At 39.5% G+C, this 17,675-nt stretch overlaps 1 protein-coding gene across 17 annotated transcripts in view; it reads left to right on the top strand.

Annotated features, from left to right (window-relative positions):
- Positions 1–17,675, top strand: part of STRBP (spermatid perinuclear RNA binding protein) — an 83,954-nt gene that overhangs the window by 18,313 nt on the left and 47,966 nt on the right. For 16 of the 17 annotated variants that reach the window (XM_064523954.1, XM_064523953.1, XM_064523952.1 and 13 more), the window contains one exon: positions 15,788–15,964. In XM_064523954.1, the coding sequence (XP_064380024.1) occupies positions 15,962–15,964 (3 nt within the window). In that variant the 5' untranslated portion in view covers positions 15,788–15,961. Of the gene's footprint in view, positions 1–14,292; positions 14,315–15,787; positions 15,965–17,675 lie in introns of those variants that run through there. The other variant, XM_064523946.1, reaches the window with a different exon arrangement.

Raw genomic sequence — 17,675 nt, 5'->3', positions numbered from 1 at the left:
TTCCTTTACTAGCTTTTAATTTTCATGATGATATTCCAAGAAGAAAAACCACTGTACTTAGGTTTTGTTCTCAGCACAGAGGTAAGAGGAATGTCTCTGTCACTTGTCTGAAACCATGTGTTGAAAGACATGATCTTTTCCTAACAGTTTTGCAGAGTAATGGGACACAATATGATTTGGGTTATAGAAGGCGCATGCTGGGTCAGTTTACAACCTGCCAAGTTATAATTTGCAGTTTCTAAAAAACTTCAAGCACTTGAGTGCCTGCAGAAATCATCATTCTAAATTTAACTTGCGTATTTTATCTCAGTAAAATGTGGAACTGTCTGTTAGCGTTTGTCTTTGAATTCCAGGGACTAAATTTTCTTGTGTTAGGGTTCTGCTCTGGTGGTTCTGGCATTCTGTTCCTGGTCCCGCAGTGCATGAGTTGCAAATGCTTCAGAGGAAACCTCTAAATGAAAAAGTGTTAGCTAACTTTATTTCCTTTTTATTTCTCTTAAAACAAACAAAAAGCCTTTGGAAAAATGTTCTTTCTCCTTGTTGTTATTTTCTTTACTGTGTTCCAGGAATTAATTAAGATGAACTAACTTTTAAAAATGGTTCTAGTGGGCTTCTGAATGCTCTGTTGCATTTAAGTGTAGGACTTTCCTACACTTTTTGCTTCCACAATGAAGGTGACATGCAAAGTCCACAGAACTTGAAGAACAGCAGAAGCAAGTGCCACTTCAATGCACAAAACATCCTGTACCCCCCCTTTTTTTTAAAGTATGTATATGTTTTGTTTCTCATTAACACACAAGTTTCTAATTCTTTAGAGTTGAATCTCATTGGAACTGTGGAAGAAGCTAGATTTACAGCATTAGAAGTTGACATTCTTTTACCACTAAACAAAGTATGTTTTAGGCATTAAAAAACAAGATTTTGTTTGTTTGTTTGTTTTGGTTTTTGTGCTCTCAAGAAGAGAGTTCAGTGTCCATGTCCTTTTGGTTCTTGCTCTCTTTTCTGTGGTATCCTGTATTAATGATGGTGTTGTGACATGGGCACGAACTTATATCGATGGCTGAGCAGGTCATTTAACACATGAAGACTCTCATCTAGGTTTGTCATAACTTCTCACTGAGGGATGAAAGGCTTCATACCATATTGCCCAGCTTAGGAGGATGCTATGAATTTATAGAGAAGCTGCTTTTTTATTCTGGTTTTGAACCTGCCCTCAGTGTCCTGATCTGTCCGCTCTCCCACTTTAATGTGTTATGTACTTTCCAGGTGCACCTTCTTTAAATAAATAAATAAATAAATCCTCCTCATTTGCTTTGAGGAACAGCAGGTTCCTGGTTATCAGGGGAAACTGAAGTGGCTAGACACAAAATGTAGTTAATGGCCCAAAGTAAACAAACTTGGATTGTTTTTCTCCAGTCTTTCTGTTCATAGTAATTTCAAGTGTTACTTTTAGCAGCTATAGTGTATGGGGGGAGCTTTGGCAGAAAAGTGAGGGTTTTTTTGTTGTTGTTGCTGTAAATTGATCTCTTTGCAAAGCTGAGAGCATTTTGAATGCTGCTATTGATTGTACAAAGTCTATTTATTTCCCTCAAAAATGAGTATGCGCCCTCTTTTAGACTGGAGTTGCAGCAGCTTGCTATTATGTTGTTCTGCTTCCTAACCTGGATGTCATCTTCTTATTATGTCATTTTATCTTTGCAAACTCACTAAAACTACTTGTTACTGTCTTGCGGGAAGCCTTTTGCCTCCAGGGTACTGGTGTTGATCCTTGTTGGGTTGCCTTATATTTTGCTGGTCAGAGATGGGTTGCTTAATGTTGACAGGGAGAACAAGGTATGATGTTGATTTACTTGAACTAAAGGCAACAGTGGTGGGTGGCAAAGATTGAGGGAGCCTTCTGTTAGTAAATAAAGAACAAAAAGTGTTTCATGCTCTTCTGAGTAAAGTTGCATGCTAGAGATGACATGATTATCCATGAAAAGACGGTGAAGAAATTATTAGCTCTGTATGTAATTTAAAGAGACCAAAGTGAAAAAAGCTTTGTCCGTGTTCTTAAAATGACATCTGGGTAGGATTGGCAGACTTTATTGACAGCTTCTTGGGCTTTTTGTTTTTTTTGTTTTTTTTTTGTTTTTTTTTTTTTGCTTTTTTGTTTTTTGGTTTTTGTTTCTTTGAAATTCAAAAGGTAAAAATAGATTGAATCTAACTTCTTAAGTGCAAGGTCTATTAATTAGAACAGCTGTATTTTCCAAAGACATTAGAGAATATAGTGCTACAGTCACCTAAACATAATTGTATTAACTTTTTTTTAGGTACTTCAATATGATGTTAAAAATAAAAAAAGGCTGTGAAATTCAGTGCTTATCTTGGGCAGTTCCTAAGGCGGTTCCTATCCTGACAGATAACTTATTTACACTGTGAAATCAATCTTGCAAACTAGCCTGTGGTGTTCAATCTAAGCATTGCCACAAATGATAGCCCTTGCAAAAGTCATCTTGTCATCTTTTTTCCTTTTACATAGATGTACTGTGCTGTGCTAAGTGGAGAGAAGAGTAGTAGATGAATTTTGTGTCTGAAGTCGCTCAGCAGATCTGAGAGTGCTTGTATGTGGGTTAGATATGCTGAGGCAAGAAGATGCAGGACTAAGCCAATTTAAAATATTTTTAAGACTGTCACGGATATTCAGCAAACTGGGACAGTTTTTTATATTAGTTTGTAGATCTCCAAATTTGTTTGCATTTTCCCCCCTCTTCTTAGCCACACTAGGACTCGTTACTGCAAAGCCTTATTCATTACATAAATAGTGGACCTCAGTTGCTAATATAAGTCTGATAATTCCTTAGCTCTGCCATCTGTCATATTGGTGTGGCATAGGTTTTTTACTTTCCTTATGGACATTGTTGTTGCCTTTCATGCCTAAATAAACTAAATCAAACTTGATAGGGTTGTTATGCATTTAAATAAATAATCACATTCTGAGGTTGAAAATAGATGACAGTCAGGGTAGTCTTTCCTGGAGAGAGATCCCACTCTCTTTCTGTTGTAGGGGTTCTTGCGCTGGTCTCTGAATCAAATCTGGTAGCTTCTGCCTAGCAGGTGGTATTTTTTCTGTTCTGTTTGCTCTGAATCCTTCCATTACTAACACTGATTCTTTGGCTTTGAATACTGTTTTTGAAAGAGGTACTTTTTAGAAACAGTGATACTAAAAAAAAAAAAAAACCTTTCCCTTCCCCTTCTTTTTGCGTGAATGATTTATCAAATCAACCTCAAGTCAGTCCCATGAAAGACATGAATTAACGTCCAGTTCTGTTCTGTTGTACCTGAGGGTGCTGTGCTTCCTGAGGGCTGGCAGCGAGACCTCGTAGGTGTGTCCTTGTAGGAGGACACTGGGAGGAGTGCCGTAGCTAGGGGGAGCAGACGGGATTCTGCTCCTCTGGGCTGATGGGACTGCATGGGTTGTATCTGCACCATGGTGAAGGAAGAGTATTTCAAAAGAGGAGGCTTCTGTTTCTGAAGCAGCCTAGGATCATAGTTGCAGTGTTTCAGTTTTAGACGCTTCTGTGGCATTATCTGTTGCGATACTGAGCTTCAGACTTATAATCTAAGACACAATAGAATACTGAGACAAGGCAGAATAATAGAGAAACAAACTGAAAATAACTAGGTTGGATGGGCGAGAGATGGCAAGAAAAAGAGATGAGGAAAGCAGCTGAAGCAAGAAGCTAAAAATGAAGGGGAAGAATGCGAAGGAGAATACAGGCAAAGAATAGAAGGTAATCTTGATTTGGAGTGAAGGGCCTTACTATTCCTGCATTACCTGAGTGAGTGCAAACATGCAGATGAGCCAACTTGTTATGGTTAGCTTGCATTATGAAGTTGCCTCCTTGGAAAAGGATGTTCTTGGGGAGCAAAGCATATTTTTAAAGTAGAAGGACACATCTCTAAAGCTTTTGGCAAGCTGCTAGTTAGTTCTGTGACTGATGTGCTTTTTCTCCAAGCAAGTATTCCGTTACAGAGGAAAGTAATGTCTTGCTGTTGAGTGGCTGAGAAAATTCTTTGTGGTCCAATGCTGCTAAGATACAAGTAAGAATTTATATGTGACTCCAGGTCCTCTTTTCAAAGACTTGGGCATATGCTGTGGTACAGATGTATTCATAGAGACAGACTTTGTTTTTCTGTCATCTTTGTCAGCATTTTTAAAAGATACATAGAAGCTTTGATCTTTTCTTTCTTCAGGTTGGTGACATGTTTTGTGTCCTCCACTACCCTCCCCACCCCATGACAGCCCAACAACCTCAACTGACTTTCTTTGAAACTCTTGACCCAATCTTCTAAAGGAGCTGGGGCTTTGAAGAAGTGTCCTCTGCAAATACAGCCCACCATAAGAGTTCAAACGTTAAAAATCTTACTCCTTTTGCAGTGGTTTTGCGTTGCTTCTTTCTACATTAGCATATTCGGTAGGGGAAGGGGCATCCAATTCCTATTCCCAAACCTTTGTTCTGAATTTTTCTGTCTTTATTGCCTGTTACTTTCAGGTGATCCCTCTCCTTTAGAAGTCAGTCTGGCTTATTTCCTCCAGTACATTTGCTCGATCGTATCTTGGTATTTTTCTAAACATTGCAAGCAAAGGGTCTGCTACCTGTTCTTTGGCACACTTCTCCTTAGCTGAATAAGTGCATTTCTTTTTCTTCCTATAAATTTACTTCTGTTGTGCAAAATTTCTTTCTTTTCATAGTGTTTATGTTCAAGTCCTTAGACTGCTTTTTTACTCCATTGAGATTTAATCCTGCTTCAGCTCACCTGTTTTAATAACCTGTTTATATTTTTCTTACATCATGCTTCGTGTTCATTGACAATGTCTTTGAATTCCTTAGACTAAGGGAGATGCTGCTATAAGGACACTGTTCTATCCTGCAACGTGATGTTCTTGATCTGTTCATGCTGCCCAGAAACTACAATTATGTTTTCTATTGGATCACACTCCAGCCAAACTATTTTCACTTGTAGGAAACTTTCACCTGAGTGTCTTCTAGTTTCACGTATACAAACAGGATTATTTCTGTAATTTTCTTGCATTTTGTACAGTGGGAGGTGAATAATTGGGAAAAGAATTAAGTTCTGAATAGCACTTCTCATCTGTGCGCACAGGTTGTTGCTGCCCTCTCCACTTCGTTTGGTGTTCCTTGCAGAATCTTTCCTGGCACTACTCCTTCAGAGGCTTGTGCCCAGGAAAAGGATTTTTGTTTTGTTTCTAATTTCAACTTACACAAGTAGCCTTTAGTATTCCCCTCCCCCCCCCCCATTATAGGCATTGCCTCTCCGTTCTGTGGCTTTATTAATCTTTTATATCCCCTTTTCTAGGTCATCCAGAGTAATGAAAGTAATTTGAAAATTCATATGTAAGTATTCCTGTCAATGATCATGGAATCTTAGCCTTGACTGACATTATCTAAGTTGTGTGTGTTGCAGTATCTGTTTTTAGGTTAGGAGAGCAGAAAAATTCTGACTCTGGTTTCTTACTATTTATTTACACGCCTTAGAAGGAATACTTTTGTGATTCATGTCTAGACTTAATTCATTGTTATCCTGAAGCTTAGTCTTCTATTGCTCAGAGTAAAACATGTCTGAATAAACTTACTCTATGCACACAACTTCTGAGAGCCATCAAGCCAGCATTGTCCGTAGGCTAGAATGCGCTCATCTGGAGGATGCTCAGGAGGTAAAGGGGGCTAAGTGTACCTAACCAAAAGCTTCGCAAGACTTAGAAGCTTTTAGTAACCTAGAGCATTTGACAAGATGTTCTTTGACAAAGTGTTCAGTAGTCATAATGGAACTAAAACATCTTCAAGTCTGATGGAGGACTGGCTAAGAGCACAAGAGCTCTCTGCACAATTCTTGCAGAATGTAGGGGTCTCCTCTTCCAAATCTTCTTAAATATTATCTCCCTCTAAAAAAATAAAATAAAAAGTCACTGAGGCAGCAAGACTGCCTTACTCAGAAATTCATGTAAGTGAAATTTAAGTGAAGGCTCATGAATGTTTAAACTGACTGAAAGGCAAAAGTGCACAGTAGCCAGTGTGGTTGAGCAATATTAAAAATGCCAGCTTCTTCAAATGTTGTCATCAGGAGTATCAAGGAAAAAAATCTTAGAGGAGAAACAAGAGCTTAAATTTTTCTATTAAGGGTCACTGGGACTTCAGTCACAACAATACAAACATTTGTTTTTAAAAACTTTTTAATCCTTTGAAATTTAAACTTCATTTAATCATTATGAAAAAGTGAGTCCCAAGTCTGTCTTAGTGCATTAATACTGCATTATTTGCAGGAAAAGAATTATTAAACCTGTTTTATTTACAGCACAGAGCTATAGCATGCATGTTACTTTTCTCTTGCATTTTACTAATCGCTGAGGCGTGTATTAGCTTGAGAGGGAGAGCAGGAGACAGCTAGTAGAGCATATATGTTTTGCTGTTGGATGGTTTTACCGGTAGTTCTAAAGAATTGATAGGATTGGCAATACTGAACGCTCTAATCAAATAAGGGTTTTCTGAAAACTCACAGCTCTATATGCTTCCTTCAATAAGAAACTTCTAATTAGTATTACTAGTGCTTGAGAGCTGGTGTGGATTTCAGTGGGATTTGGCTTGAGGAAGTAGCCCCAAACACATTACATTTAAGAACCAAAAAACCCCTTGATCTGTTATGCTACGTGTTTGGCGTTTGTCTTCTAGCCACGCCAGCTGCAGCTGACCTGTACCTCAAGCTACTCGTAGCACTGCTTCTGCTCAGCAGAACACTTTCAGCTGGATGCAAATGGAAAGCTAATGCAGAAACTGTTTAACTACTTTTGCAGTCTCACTGATTAGGGAGGCAGTGACTGTAGGCTAAGCTGACTGTATGTGTTGGTGAGCTTGTAATACGTTGCCCTGGCTGTGCTTCTGGCTGTGCAGGAACTGGTAACTCAGACAAGCTGCAGTAACCAGGACGTGGTGCTTCAGAGAAAAACACACGCGCACAGGGTTCGTGTGGCTCTTAACGGAATTACCCTGCCAACAGAGGAATTAGCTTGTACCGTGAAGGAAGAAGGTCTATGTCTCTTATATGAGAATCTTTTCTAGTACAGTGGTGGGTGGTCACAAAAGTCTAGCTCTTTGGAGAGCCCGCTAAGTATTTAGCTCTAGTGATGTTCTGTGGCAATGAGGCTACGTGCCAACTGGTACCTGCAGAGACTGTATTCTAAGGATTCAAACTGATTAGGTGTTTCACCTAGGATTTAGGTTGCTTTTGGGGGGGGGGGGGAGTAAAATATGTTAATATGCATAAAATATGCTTATTAGATGCACCTGATGTATAGTCCATTTGTAAATTTTTTTTCACCTTTACAAATATTAGCCAGTAAGATTGTTCATCATTTAGAATAAATTGTATCCTCTTTGATGTGTCTAGATGAAAAAGTGCATGTTCTCATTTACTTCAGAGCACAAGAGTGTTTTTTTGCTTAATTAGAAATAGGAGGTTTCGAATCTAAAATTATAAGAGAAAATAATCACTTCTGAAATCTGACATGTCACCTGAAAGGCATTTCTTGGATGATCCAAAGAGAAGTGATGTTTTATACAAAATTTTTCTGTGTTGTATGGTAGTTTTTCTTTTTTTTGTTGTTTGTGTGGTTTTTGTTACTGCCTTGTACAATTTTACCCAGTGGATTGATGAAAAGTGCAAACCACCGGTAAAAGCAGATCTAGCTCTACTGTAGGAATGGCCAAACTAAAGTTTGCCAGACAGCCTCTTCCCCAGTCTCCTCTCTTATTTTTTTACCGACATGGGGACGGGATACCATGATTTCCAGCTTGCAGGCTGGACTATGTGCCATATAGTAGTATGCCTTTGACCACACAGTCTTGTAGAAAGCTCTACAGTCCTGTAGAAAGTCCTTGGTGGCAGAGGGATCTGCTGATGGCCCCTTCCCCATCCTGATCATGTGTGTCAAATGCAGGTAGTTGGCAGACTGCAGTTTAGGTCAACCTGCAGTCTGTGGCACATGAATCATAGCAGTAAAGAAACTGGGACACTGCAGCTATTTGAGGTATCTGGAAGGTTGCTAGGGAAGGAATGTCCTTGTTCTTAATCTCTTCAATATTGTGGCTGCTTCCCACTATGCTTCTGCAGCAAATAAAGCCTCACAGGTAAGGAAATGGACATAAATGATATGGAGATGATAAATGCCTAGGAATTTGAAGGTGTATAAAGACTTACGTGTTGGGATGCAAGTGCAGAACAAGACTTGGGCAGTAAGAAGCCCAGCAATGGCACTAAGCTGCACTGTGTGATTGAGGATGTAGAACTGTGATTTTGTTTTGGAGAATGTGATTTCATAGATCCAGCATTTTACTTAAACCTGCTCTGTCAGTGAAAAATGATATTGCAGATAGTGAGTGTCATTTCAGTGTAATATAATCCTTTTTGTTAGTCTACTTAATTCTTCCACTGTAAATGCTGTAGCTGTGTTATGGATTTCAAATCATTTTGAATGTTGATGTTGAATTATGACTGTTTCACAAGCAGGTGGGTACTCTTAAGTGGCTTCAGGTTTCCTTTGTGTAGTTTAGCCAGAAAAGCAGGAATGGCTATGTTAGGATGCAGGAAGTTAGAAGTCAGTTTAATATTTCACAGATGCATTCAGAATCTAGTGGTGTTTTCTGCCTAGTCACAAGGCAAACAATATATCTTGCCATTAATTATTTATGTACTATTTATTATTTTATGTACTATCTAATCTGTGATTTTTGAAGATCATAGTGAGACAAGACAGCTGCCAAAATGTTCTTCCTTGAAATTTTTTTGGTTTCTGTAGTGCTCAGTTTTACAGGCAATTTTGTTTTGGATGTTTCTGACTGGTTAAACAGGAGGTGCATTAAAATATATTAATACTTATTTGTCAACTTGTTACTTAAGTGTCAGCAGCCAGTTTTGAGTTCTTTGCTGCACTTGGTCTGTCTGTTTCAGTTTCAAATGTGGACAGCCATACCAAGAAATGAATGGACTTTCAAAACGATTTTATTGGAGAGCCTTTGTAGCGCTAACTGTGGCTGATGTGCTGGGTATTGTGCAGGTGCCAGAAAATGTGAGGCTCTGTAAAAATGTGTGAGAGAGAGAGAGAGAAAAAAAAATACCTTGAGGTTATCTGATGTTCTACTCTAATGACCACTGCATGAGTTTGGTAGGTATCTTCCTGTCCTCAGTAGTGAAGAGCAGTTTAAATCCTAAAGGAGGAGGATATATATTTCTTCAGAAAATATTATTCTTTGGTGTACATTATAATTTGACACCTACAGTTATTCCTTCTAAGGTTTATTTCTTTTTGTGATTTGGTGGTGTGACTCATCAGAACATAGCTTTGGTCTTTCTTCAAATGATTATGTACATTCACACTGTGTGTCTGTGTTTGCCTATTTGTTTGAAGACCAGATTCTTTTTTTAACCTTCCTAGCAGGTAGTTGTGGTCTCCTCTTAGACTATCTTTTCTTTACCCTCTTTCCTTAGCCTCTTTCCATGAAATAAAAATGTGAAGTATGCTCTGCACATCGCTGCTTCCTTTTACCTTAATCAATTAATCTAGATTTAATTGCTTGTTTGGTTTTGATTCTTTAACTTCTTTGGTACCTTTACCAGTATGATTTGATTTCCCCCCCCATTTTTTATTCTTTGCTGTGCCACCTGGAGGAATCCATGAATCCATGTGTGGTCACCCCTTTTGAGCTGCATACGCTCTGCTGCATCATTGCAACTAAGGTTCCCCAGGTTTACTTCTTATCTGTGACCTCCTTGTGACAGCTGAATTCTCTCCAGGAGCCCTTTCAGTAGCTTCCTCCACAGCCTGGCCTAAACACCAACTGGGGGGCTGCTGCTTTCCCTATACTGTGGCATACTCCAAAGCTCTAGACTGTGGAAGATGGCTGTGGTGATTCCTCCATTCTGGTGATCCCAAGTGCCATGATTCCAGATCCGCTTATCAAGCATGTGCCTACCCCGTCCTTGACAGCTGAGAAAGCTGAGTGGTGGGGCTACCTGACAGAACCTATTCTTAAGAAATTCCTGAGCACAGGAGGAAGTATCTTCCTTTGTTGGTTTGGCTCCTGCCTAGGATTCTTTTTTGTTTTCTTGTCTTGTCTTTTTTTTCCCCCATGCTAAAACAAAAATGGCTTAGCTGCATACTTCTATATTGTTTACTTAGCTGCACAGCTCACCTTTGAGACTGTATTTCATTCTTCTGCAGGATGCAGGAAACCTGAAAAAGTTGTATCAATTTTGTTAAGCTCTGGATGTTGTTTGTAGGAAAATTCTTATTCCAATTCTTTTCAGATTTGTAACACTTCTGCATCATGCTAATGGAAAAGAGGATGCTTTCACAGTGAGACATTTGACTGATGTCCAGGAAATGTAAGCAAGAATGTTGTTTTCAGTGGGATATCTTGTAGGTGAGCTGAACTGGGAAACCTATCTGCAAGTTTTGAGAAACAGATAGTCTTCGCTGTGAGGAATTTCCTCATTGGAGTCTTTAAAGTACAGTTTCTGACACTTCTTAAGAACACTGAGACACATAGTTCCTAGGTATAATCCAGGCTGCGTGAGACTCTGATAAGCAGTGTAATGTTTAGCTGTTGGAGCATGCAGTCTTTCATAAAAAAAAAAAAAAAAAGCTGATTTATTTATGCACTGTGTATGTTAAACATGCAACTTTAAGAAGTTTTTATGTTGAGACTTTTCCCCAGGTTGGTGTAAGGCCTTGTTTTATGTGGGCTGAGGAAAATGAGATTTAGCTACTTTTCTCAAAATGTTATGGGAACTGAAAAAGCAGGGGTAATGCTGGACTCAAGTATTTATTATATAAAAGTGTAAGAATTTGACAGAGGAAGTACCTTAACTCTAGCGTTGCTCTGTAGTTATTCATTTGGCTGGAAAGTTACAGGCTGCTAAAGGCTAACCCTGATGCAACTTTGCCAGGAATTGCATTACTTGAAAAACAGTAAAACTCATATGAATATACCATCTCCAGGTGAAATGGGATGCTGAGCGTGCTGTTGGAAGCAGTCTGAGTTTTATTAAATATGTATCCCAGTGTTGCAGTTGCATTCCTTTACAGAATGCTTATATGATTCTGAGGGGCAAGGATTCTTCTCTGTATGGTGGTGCAGAATGAGGGAACCAGAGTTCAGTACAGCATACAGCAGGGAGTTTGGATTTAAAGTAGACATCTGCACAAGTAGAAGGTCAGTCCTAGTTTGTAGATTTTTCTGCTCCGCACTCCTCACTGAATTCTTGTGAATTGCATTTCTTAAACTGTTCCCCTTCGTTTGTTGATAGATTTCCCTTGTGTTAAAAGTATTTTGCTATTTCTCTGTCAGTTATTTTGACACTAATCAACATTGCAGATCTTGTTTTGTTTGGTGTCTGGGTACATCATAAAAAGAGTTGCTGAAAGAGTTCAATTATAATATCAGCATCTCTGCCAAATGTATTGAGCTGTTCTGAAAAGCGACTTGTCTTTTCTGACCCAGATACACAATTTCCAAATGTGGTAGATGCTGCCAGAAACACGCTTGGCAGAAGGCCAGCAATAAAATTATATTGCAGAAAAACAAAACATATTTTCAGCAGTACTTTATATGGTGTGACAAAAAATTACCTGTCTCCTGAATGCAAAGCAGAAGTTAAAATAAACTTGCTATTTAAAGTTGCAAGCCTCTTATTCTGACTTTTAAAAAATTCAAAAAAGGATATAAATCCCACATTTTCTCACCCATTCTGTATAAATGGCAGTTCTTCCCTGTTACTGTGTCTGATACACCTTAGTCTGTTAGATATTCACTCTTTGATGCTATTAGCAACCTTAGTTGTCCCTCCTGCTCTTCCTGCTCTGTTCACATCAGTTTGGGGTAATCTTAGGGTGGTGTATGCTATAAACTGTGGTTCTCGTGGGCAGATTAGACGGGTGGAGGCTGTTTTTAATGTTTCAGCTAAATACTGCTGGCATGTGCCTTCCTGATGTAGCATTCAGAACAATTTTCATGGTCTTTTAGTTGGCCTGGACAGGTGCCTGGACAGCAGTTCATTAAAGTGAGGATTTAGAGGACTAGAGTCCAGTGTGCTGTGACGCTGCTGCTCTTCCCTGTTGTACCAGCAGTGTTTCTGCGCAAGGTACTGCTTCGTGCTGCTGGAGGATATCTGGGCTCAGGGATATCAGGTAGTTCGTTTCTCCTTTCTAGAAATAAATAGCTCCCTTACTTGGACGTAAAATTGCAATCCATAGCGAGTGCAAGTACTTGTTTGTCCTGCTTTTCACTTTCCTGTTCACAAGGACGCAAAGCTAGCTAAGCATATTCATTACTTCTGGCTATTTAAATATCTGTCTCTTGGGAATACAACTGACAGATGCAGGAATAAACCCTACTACAAAGGCCTCGGCTGAAATTCTTCTCCTTGTTTGTCTTGTGCCAAAGCATAAACTTCCTCTGTGAAGGATGGGATGTTTAATGGCAACGTTGTTAAACTGTTACAGCATTTTAATAACATATCTAATGTGTCAAATTCCCAGTGACTTAAAATCACCTTCCAGAATCTTCTCAGCTCCTCTGTGACCCAGTTTGGAGACGGCAAGTATTTACAGTTTAGGACCACATGATACAGAGGCAAGGTGACTTTCTCAAGATCACCAATGGTCGTCCTAGTGCTAGTAACTTTTCTTAGAAATTTTGATAAAAGTGCGGGTGGCAGGCCCTGCATAAGGCATCCGTGCATTTTACTATTGTGTTTCTTAGTCTGGGCATCAGCTGTTGTTCAGTGAGGACATAGGGGCAAGTATCCTGCTACAACTTGGTAGCAAAAAGAGGCTGCTGGATTTACAGAATTACTGCTCACTTCACATAATGCATTTTGATGTGTTTGGTGCTGAGCTGTGTTCTGCTGCCTTAGTCCAGATGGTTGGGGCAGATCTGATTTTCAGTTTTCCGTGATTTAATTCTGCATGCTGTCAAGTGTGCTTTGTTCTCTATATTGTATTGACTTTCTTTTCTTTTTTTTTTTTTTGGTAACAAACTCCTTTCTGTCCAGCGATTTTTATTGAAAATTTTCTCTCAAAATCTGAACTACATTAGGTTTTCATTCCTATGTACATTTTTGTGAAGTACTCTTAGGATGGTAATGACTTGAAAGGAATCATGCCAGCTTCAACCCAACTTTCAGGATGTTGTTTTCCTTCTGATTTATTATAATAAAGGTGTTAACGGAAATGAAAGTCCCTTCATAATCCAGCTGCGTATGCCCAGACCTCAGCCATTCACTGATGGGAAAAGGGCAGGCAGAATTCATCTAATGACTACTTTTTTGTTCAACTCCTTTTGCTTGTCATTGAAGCTTGAAGCCTCTCTTAAAAGCAATGTAGTTACTACCCATTTAAGGCAGAGTATTGAAAGATGGTGTGTTCTTGCTTCTTTCGTGCAGTAAAAGATTAACCTCAGTCATAGCTGTAAAATGTTTGTTTTCAGTCTGTTTCAGATTTTCAAAGAGTGCTGAAAAACACTCAGTTCTTCCAGAATTGTACCCTGAGGTATGTCTGTTTCCAGACTTTGCAAGGTAGATTGCAGACCTGCCTTCTAGACAGCAGTCTGCTCAGCAGTTTACTGAAGCACCAGAATTTGCTCAGCCAGCCATCTCTGTCCATCTGCCTTCAACACACTGCACAAGCTGATAAGCATTAGCTTGGAGTAGTCTTTGAGGGAACCCAGGCGGGAGCGCTGCTTGCAGTCTGGAGGCATCGTACTGGCCATTTGCTGAAGTCAGCAGCCCATTCCAGCACCCCGCTCTGCGCCTGTGATGGACTCGCCAAGTTACAGTTATGAGAGAGTACAGGAAAGTGAAAATGTGAAACGAAGGGAGTCGCAGGGAAGAACAAGTGTGTGGAGAGATCTGGGATTTAGTTTGAAGAGAGAGCTGATTTGAAATAGATGAGCTGAAAGCATGCGTAGTATCTCTAGCTTGCCATCCACTGACTCAAAAGCATATTAATATTATAGAAAAACAAAACAAAAAGACCCCATAAAGAGTCTGCTCACTTTCAGGGATGGTGAAACACAGTATTAAGTTTGGAGGAGCTTATGACTAGATCATAGGATAACAGTGCCAAAGCATTAATCTTTGCTTAATTTTCCTCCCAGCTGTCCCTGCTTGGCTTTCAGAATCTCTGAAAGAAGGGATCCGGTCCTATTAAAGAATATTTCCTTCCTTGATCACTTCTGGGAAGCTAATTTGGTAGAGTGTGAGTATACCTGGGTAGGGTATATAGCCTTTGTGGTAAGAAATGAGTTCCTTCAAGGTTTTTTACTAGCTTGCTTCTCACAGGCATTTTAGTATGACCACATTTAAGTCCTTTGGTGTTTCTTGCCTGCCAGCCTTTAGTTGCCAGAGCAGACCGGCCCCTGCAGATGGTTCTTGCCTCACTTCTCTTCGTTTTACCCTCTCCTAGATCCAGGTTTTGTCGTGTGAGATGCAAAGAAATAACTGTTAGGCACTAGCTGCCAAAGCTATTGGTCCTGTAAACTTGCTTTATTTCTTCTTAAGTGGGGAAAATAGTGAAGAAGAATTTGTTGTTGCCTTTCTCTTGGCATGTTCAAATCTCTATGGGATGCAGCATTTTAATTATTCCATCACACCCCTGAGGTTAAAGCGTCTACTCAGCTTTCAAGTCATCTCTCCTATCTCTGTGCTGTTGCTGAACATGCTTTTAATCTCTAACAATGTCAGGATTCTTTGATAGACAATACACAATGTATTGTTGGAGAAGCAGGACTGACATATAGGAGGAAAGCAAAACATTTGAGTGTGTCAGTCTGCAGAAATTTACTGACTGGGTTTCCAACTGCTGCAAAATGTCACTGAAAAGCTGATGCAACAATATGTGCAATGAAAGAAAAACAGGAGTTTTCTGCAAGGACTTGGGTGTTGTGCTATGCAGTGAGTTTATAGTTTCCCCTCGCTCTCAGATTACCTGCGCTATCACTCTGCTCTTCTGTTGTCTCACAACGCATTTATTTGCGGTTCTTTATGCTGTTCTTTGTTTCCTAGTTTAGTGCAAGAGGGGCTGCTTTTACAGGATCTTTTAACTGTTCTATGAAAAGCAATACAGGGGCAGAAAAGGCAGTGTGAATGATTTCAGCCAAACGTTCTCACAATTCTTTTGCCTTCTGGTTTTGTTGTTGTTGTTGGATTTGTTATAATCCACTTGCCTTTTTTTAAATACCAGCTTACAGTGGTTGCCACCTGAAGTCTTCGTTCTTATTGTACAATATCTGACACATTCAGGATCCAGGTTTGTGCTGGGGATTCCAGCTGATAATTATTTTTTGATAATTATAGTGTATTTGATCCCTAATGAGCACTGTCAGTTAAAAATAGAGACTTCTTCCCCAGCTAGTTTCATATGGAGCATATTTAATGCTTTGGATTTCTAGTCATCTTGGTGTCAGAGGTTTAGATTGTCAGTCGGCTGACAAATCACACTGACATAAGTGGCATGAGAAAGTGGTTACATACGTGTGGACACCTTACAAAAAAGTTGCTTTCTGTAGCGACCTCTGCTTTTTGTTCAGGAATAAATAGTGCAGTGAGTTCCTCCCCATCTTGAAGCCTATTAGCTTTAATCAGTGGTTTGGCTAAATGTGCTGCATTGAGCAGTTATTGGAATTAACATGCTGTTTCTGCTGTTTTCAAGTTGTTTCTCTTTTTTTTGCAGGTGAATTGCAGAAAGTGACTCCCAGAGCATCTTTGGCTGTATGAACTCTTGAGCTGTCAAGGGACTGAGAGGCTTATGAAGAGGTTCTGTCAGGCAAAACAGTGCCTAGCAAAGACACCGAGGAGCAGAGAAAAGGAGAAAGGGAGGGGGAGAGAGCTGAAACACTAACAAACCATGGTAGGTATCTCTCTGCTTTCATAGGGTTGCATTAAAAATATTCTCTGCTCCCAGCCTTGCATGGGGCACGGTAAAACAACAGTAAAGGGATTTTCTGACCTTGCACTGAATTAGAGATGGTACTGCATGCTTTGAGCAAAGCAAATGAGGTTTGATATATTGTCAGCCTTTTTAAACCAGAGAGTTGAGTCTTGTGAGTCTGCATTACATGAATTATTAAATACGAATGAAAGGGATGCTTATAAGGTTTTCTAATAAAACTGGCATTAGCACGCTGTAGCAAATGGCATGGGTGACCTTGAACTGCAGATAGCACAACCAAATGCTGATATTCTTCTTCCACACTTTTCTTGCAAAAGCAAATGTTGATTATTCATATTTGCATATGTGTGTGTGAAAAGCTGACTGAATATGGTTCTATGCACACGTTGTTAAAGTGTAGATATATGTGTGTGTAAACAATATACACCAAGTATATTTGATGGCTAAGTGGGGAATCATTTCTAATCTGCCTAGTATCAGTTGCAAATTGGGAATGTCTGAGATGTTGAATTTGTGTGAAGAATTATGACGGTAAGATTCAGAAGATGTGTTCACATAAGGGGAACAAACCCACCCAATTCCTGAAAAATAGCTGTGGAGATCAGTTTAAGCATATTTATATATATTTTAAGTCCTCTAAGTGTTATTGTGGAGTGAGAGGAAATGAGAATAAATACAAAAAAATTTTAAATACAGTTCTCAAATATTTGTGTAACCAATTGCTAATGATAGATAGCCAGGATTTGTTTTAAAAAAAATAAAAGACTCAAGCCAAGATTTCCAAGATTTGCCATGGATACAGAGTACAAAGGGAGAAAAAAAAAAAAAAACCTGACACAGCGAAGTTCTCAATATATTGTATTTTAAGCATAAAGTGTCCTGACTGCTGTGATTCCCTCCCCAGCCTAAATTCTCATAAAGAATTGATCTTGCCAGTCCCTGTTTATTAGAAAAGAAAACAAGTGTCTTCCAATTTATGAGTTACTAATTCATTACTGTTTGACTGTTTTTTCCTAATTTCACAAGATAGAGATGGATGGGTGTAAATTAATAAATCCAGCTCATCAATTTTCATTGCTGAGCTACAGCTTTCTTTGATTATTCTTCTGTGTGTATCCAAGTTATGGCTAAGGCATGAGAGGGACCTCCTGGAAGCATTTTGCAGCCTATGAAAGCACTGGGGGATACCCTAGACCCCGACTGAGTTTCTTGTGCTATCTGAATTGTGCACATGGTTAGGAGCACAGAAGTTAGGGAAGGAATTATGTGACATCTACCTTTGATGGAAATGAACCGGATGAATGTGATGACCCAACAAATCGTGACCAGTTCCTTAGCAGGGAATCAACCCAGCAGTCCTTGTCCCTAAGTGTGTACTGTTACAAGCCTGTGAAGCAGGGTAAAAAATGAAAGCTGCTTATGCTGTTTAATGTTTAGGAGGAACAGTTTTGGCTGATGATTCCAAATTCTGGTAGGCTGTCAGCAGTTATCCACATGTGTCTAGAGAAAACAGTATTTAGAGCTCCTTCTGACAGAGGTCTGTGCTGGGAGAGCAGCTGGTGCAAGTCACTCTTTAGAATGGACAGGCCTCATCTGGGCAGGGTAGCAAATCACAAGCTGCATAGAGCGGGTCACCCAACCAGTTAGGTTTGCCTCGCTCAACAACATC

This window comes from Dromaius novaehollandiae, chromosome 20 (assembly GCF_036370855.1).
Source record: "Dromaius novaehollandiae isolate bDroNov1 chromosome 20, bDroNov1.hap1, whole genome shotgun sequence".
NCBI classification, from domain to species: Eukaryota; Metazoa; Chordata; class Aves; order Casuariiformes; family Dromaiidae; genus Dromaius; species Dromaius novaehollandiae.
Note: the sequence above shows the minus strand (reverse complement) of the source record. Positions and strands in the feature narration are given on the sequence as shown.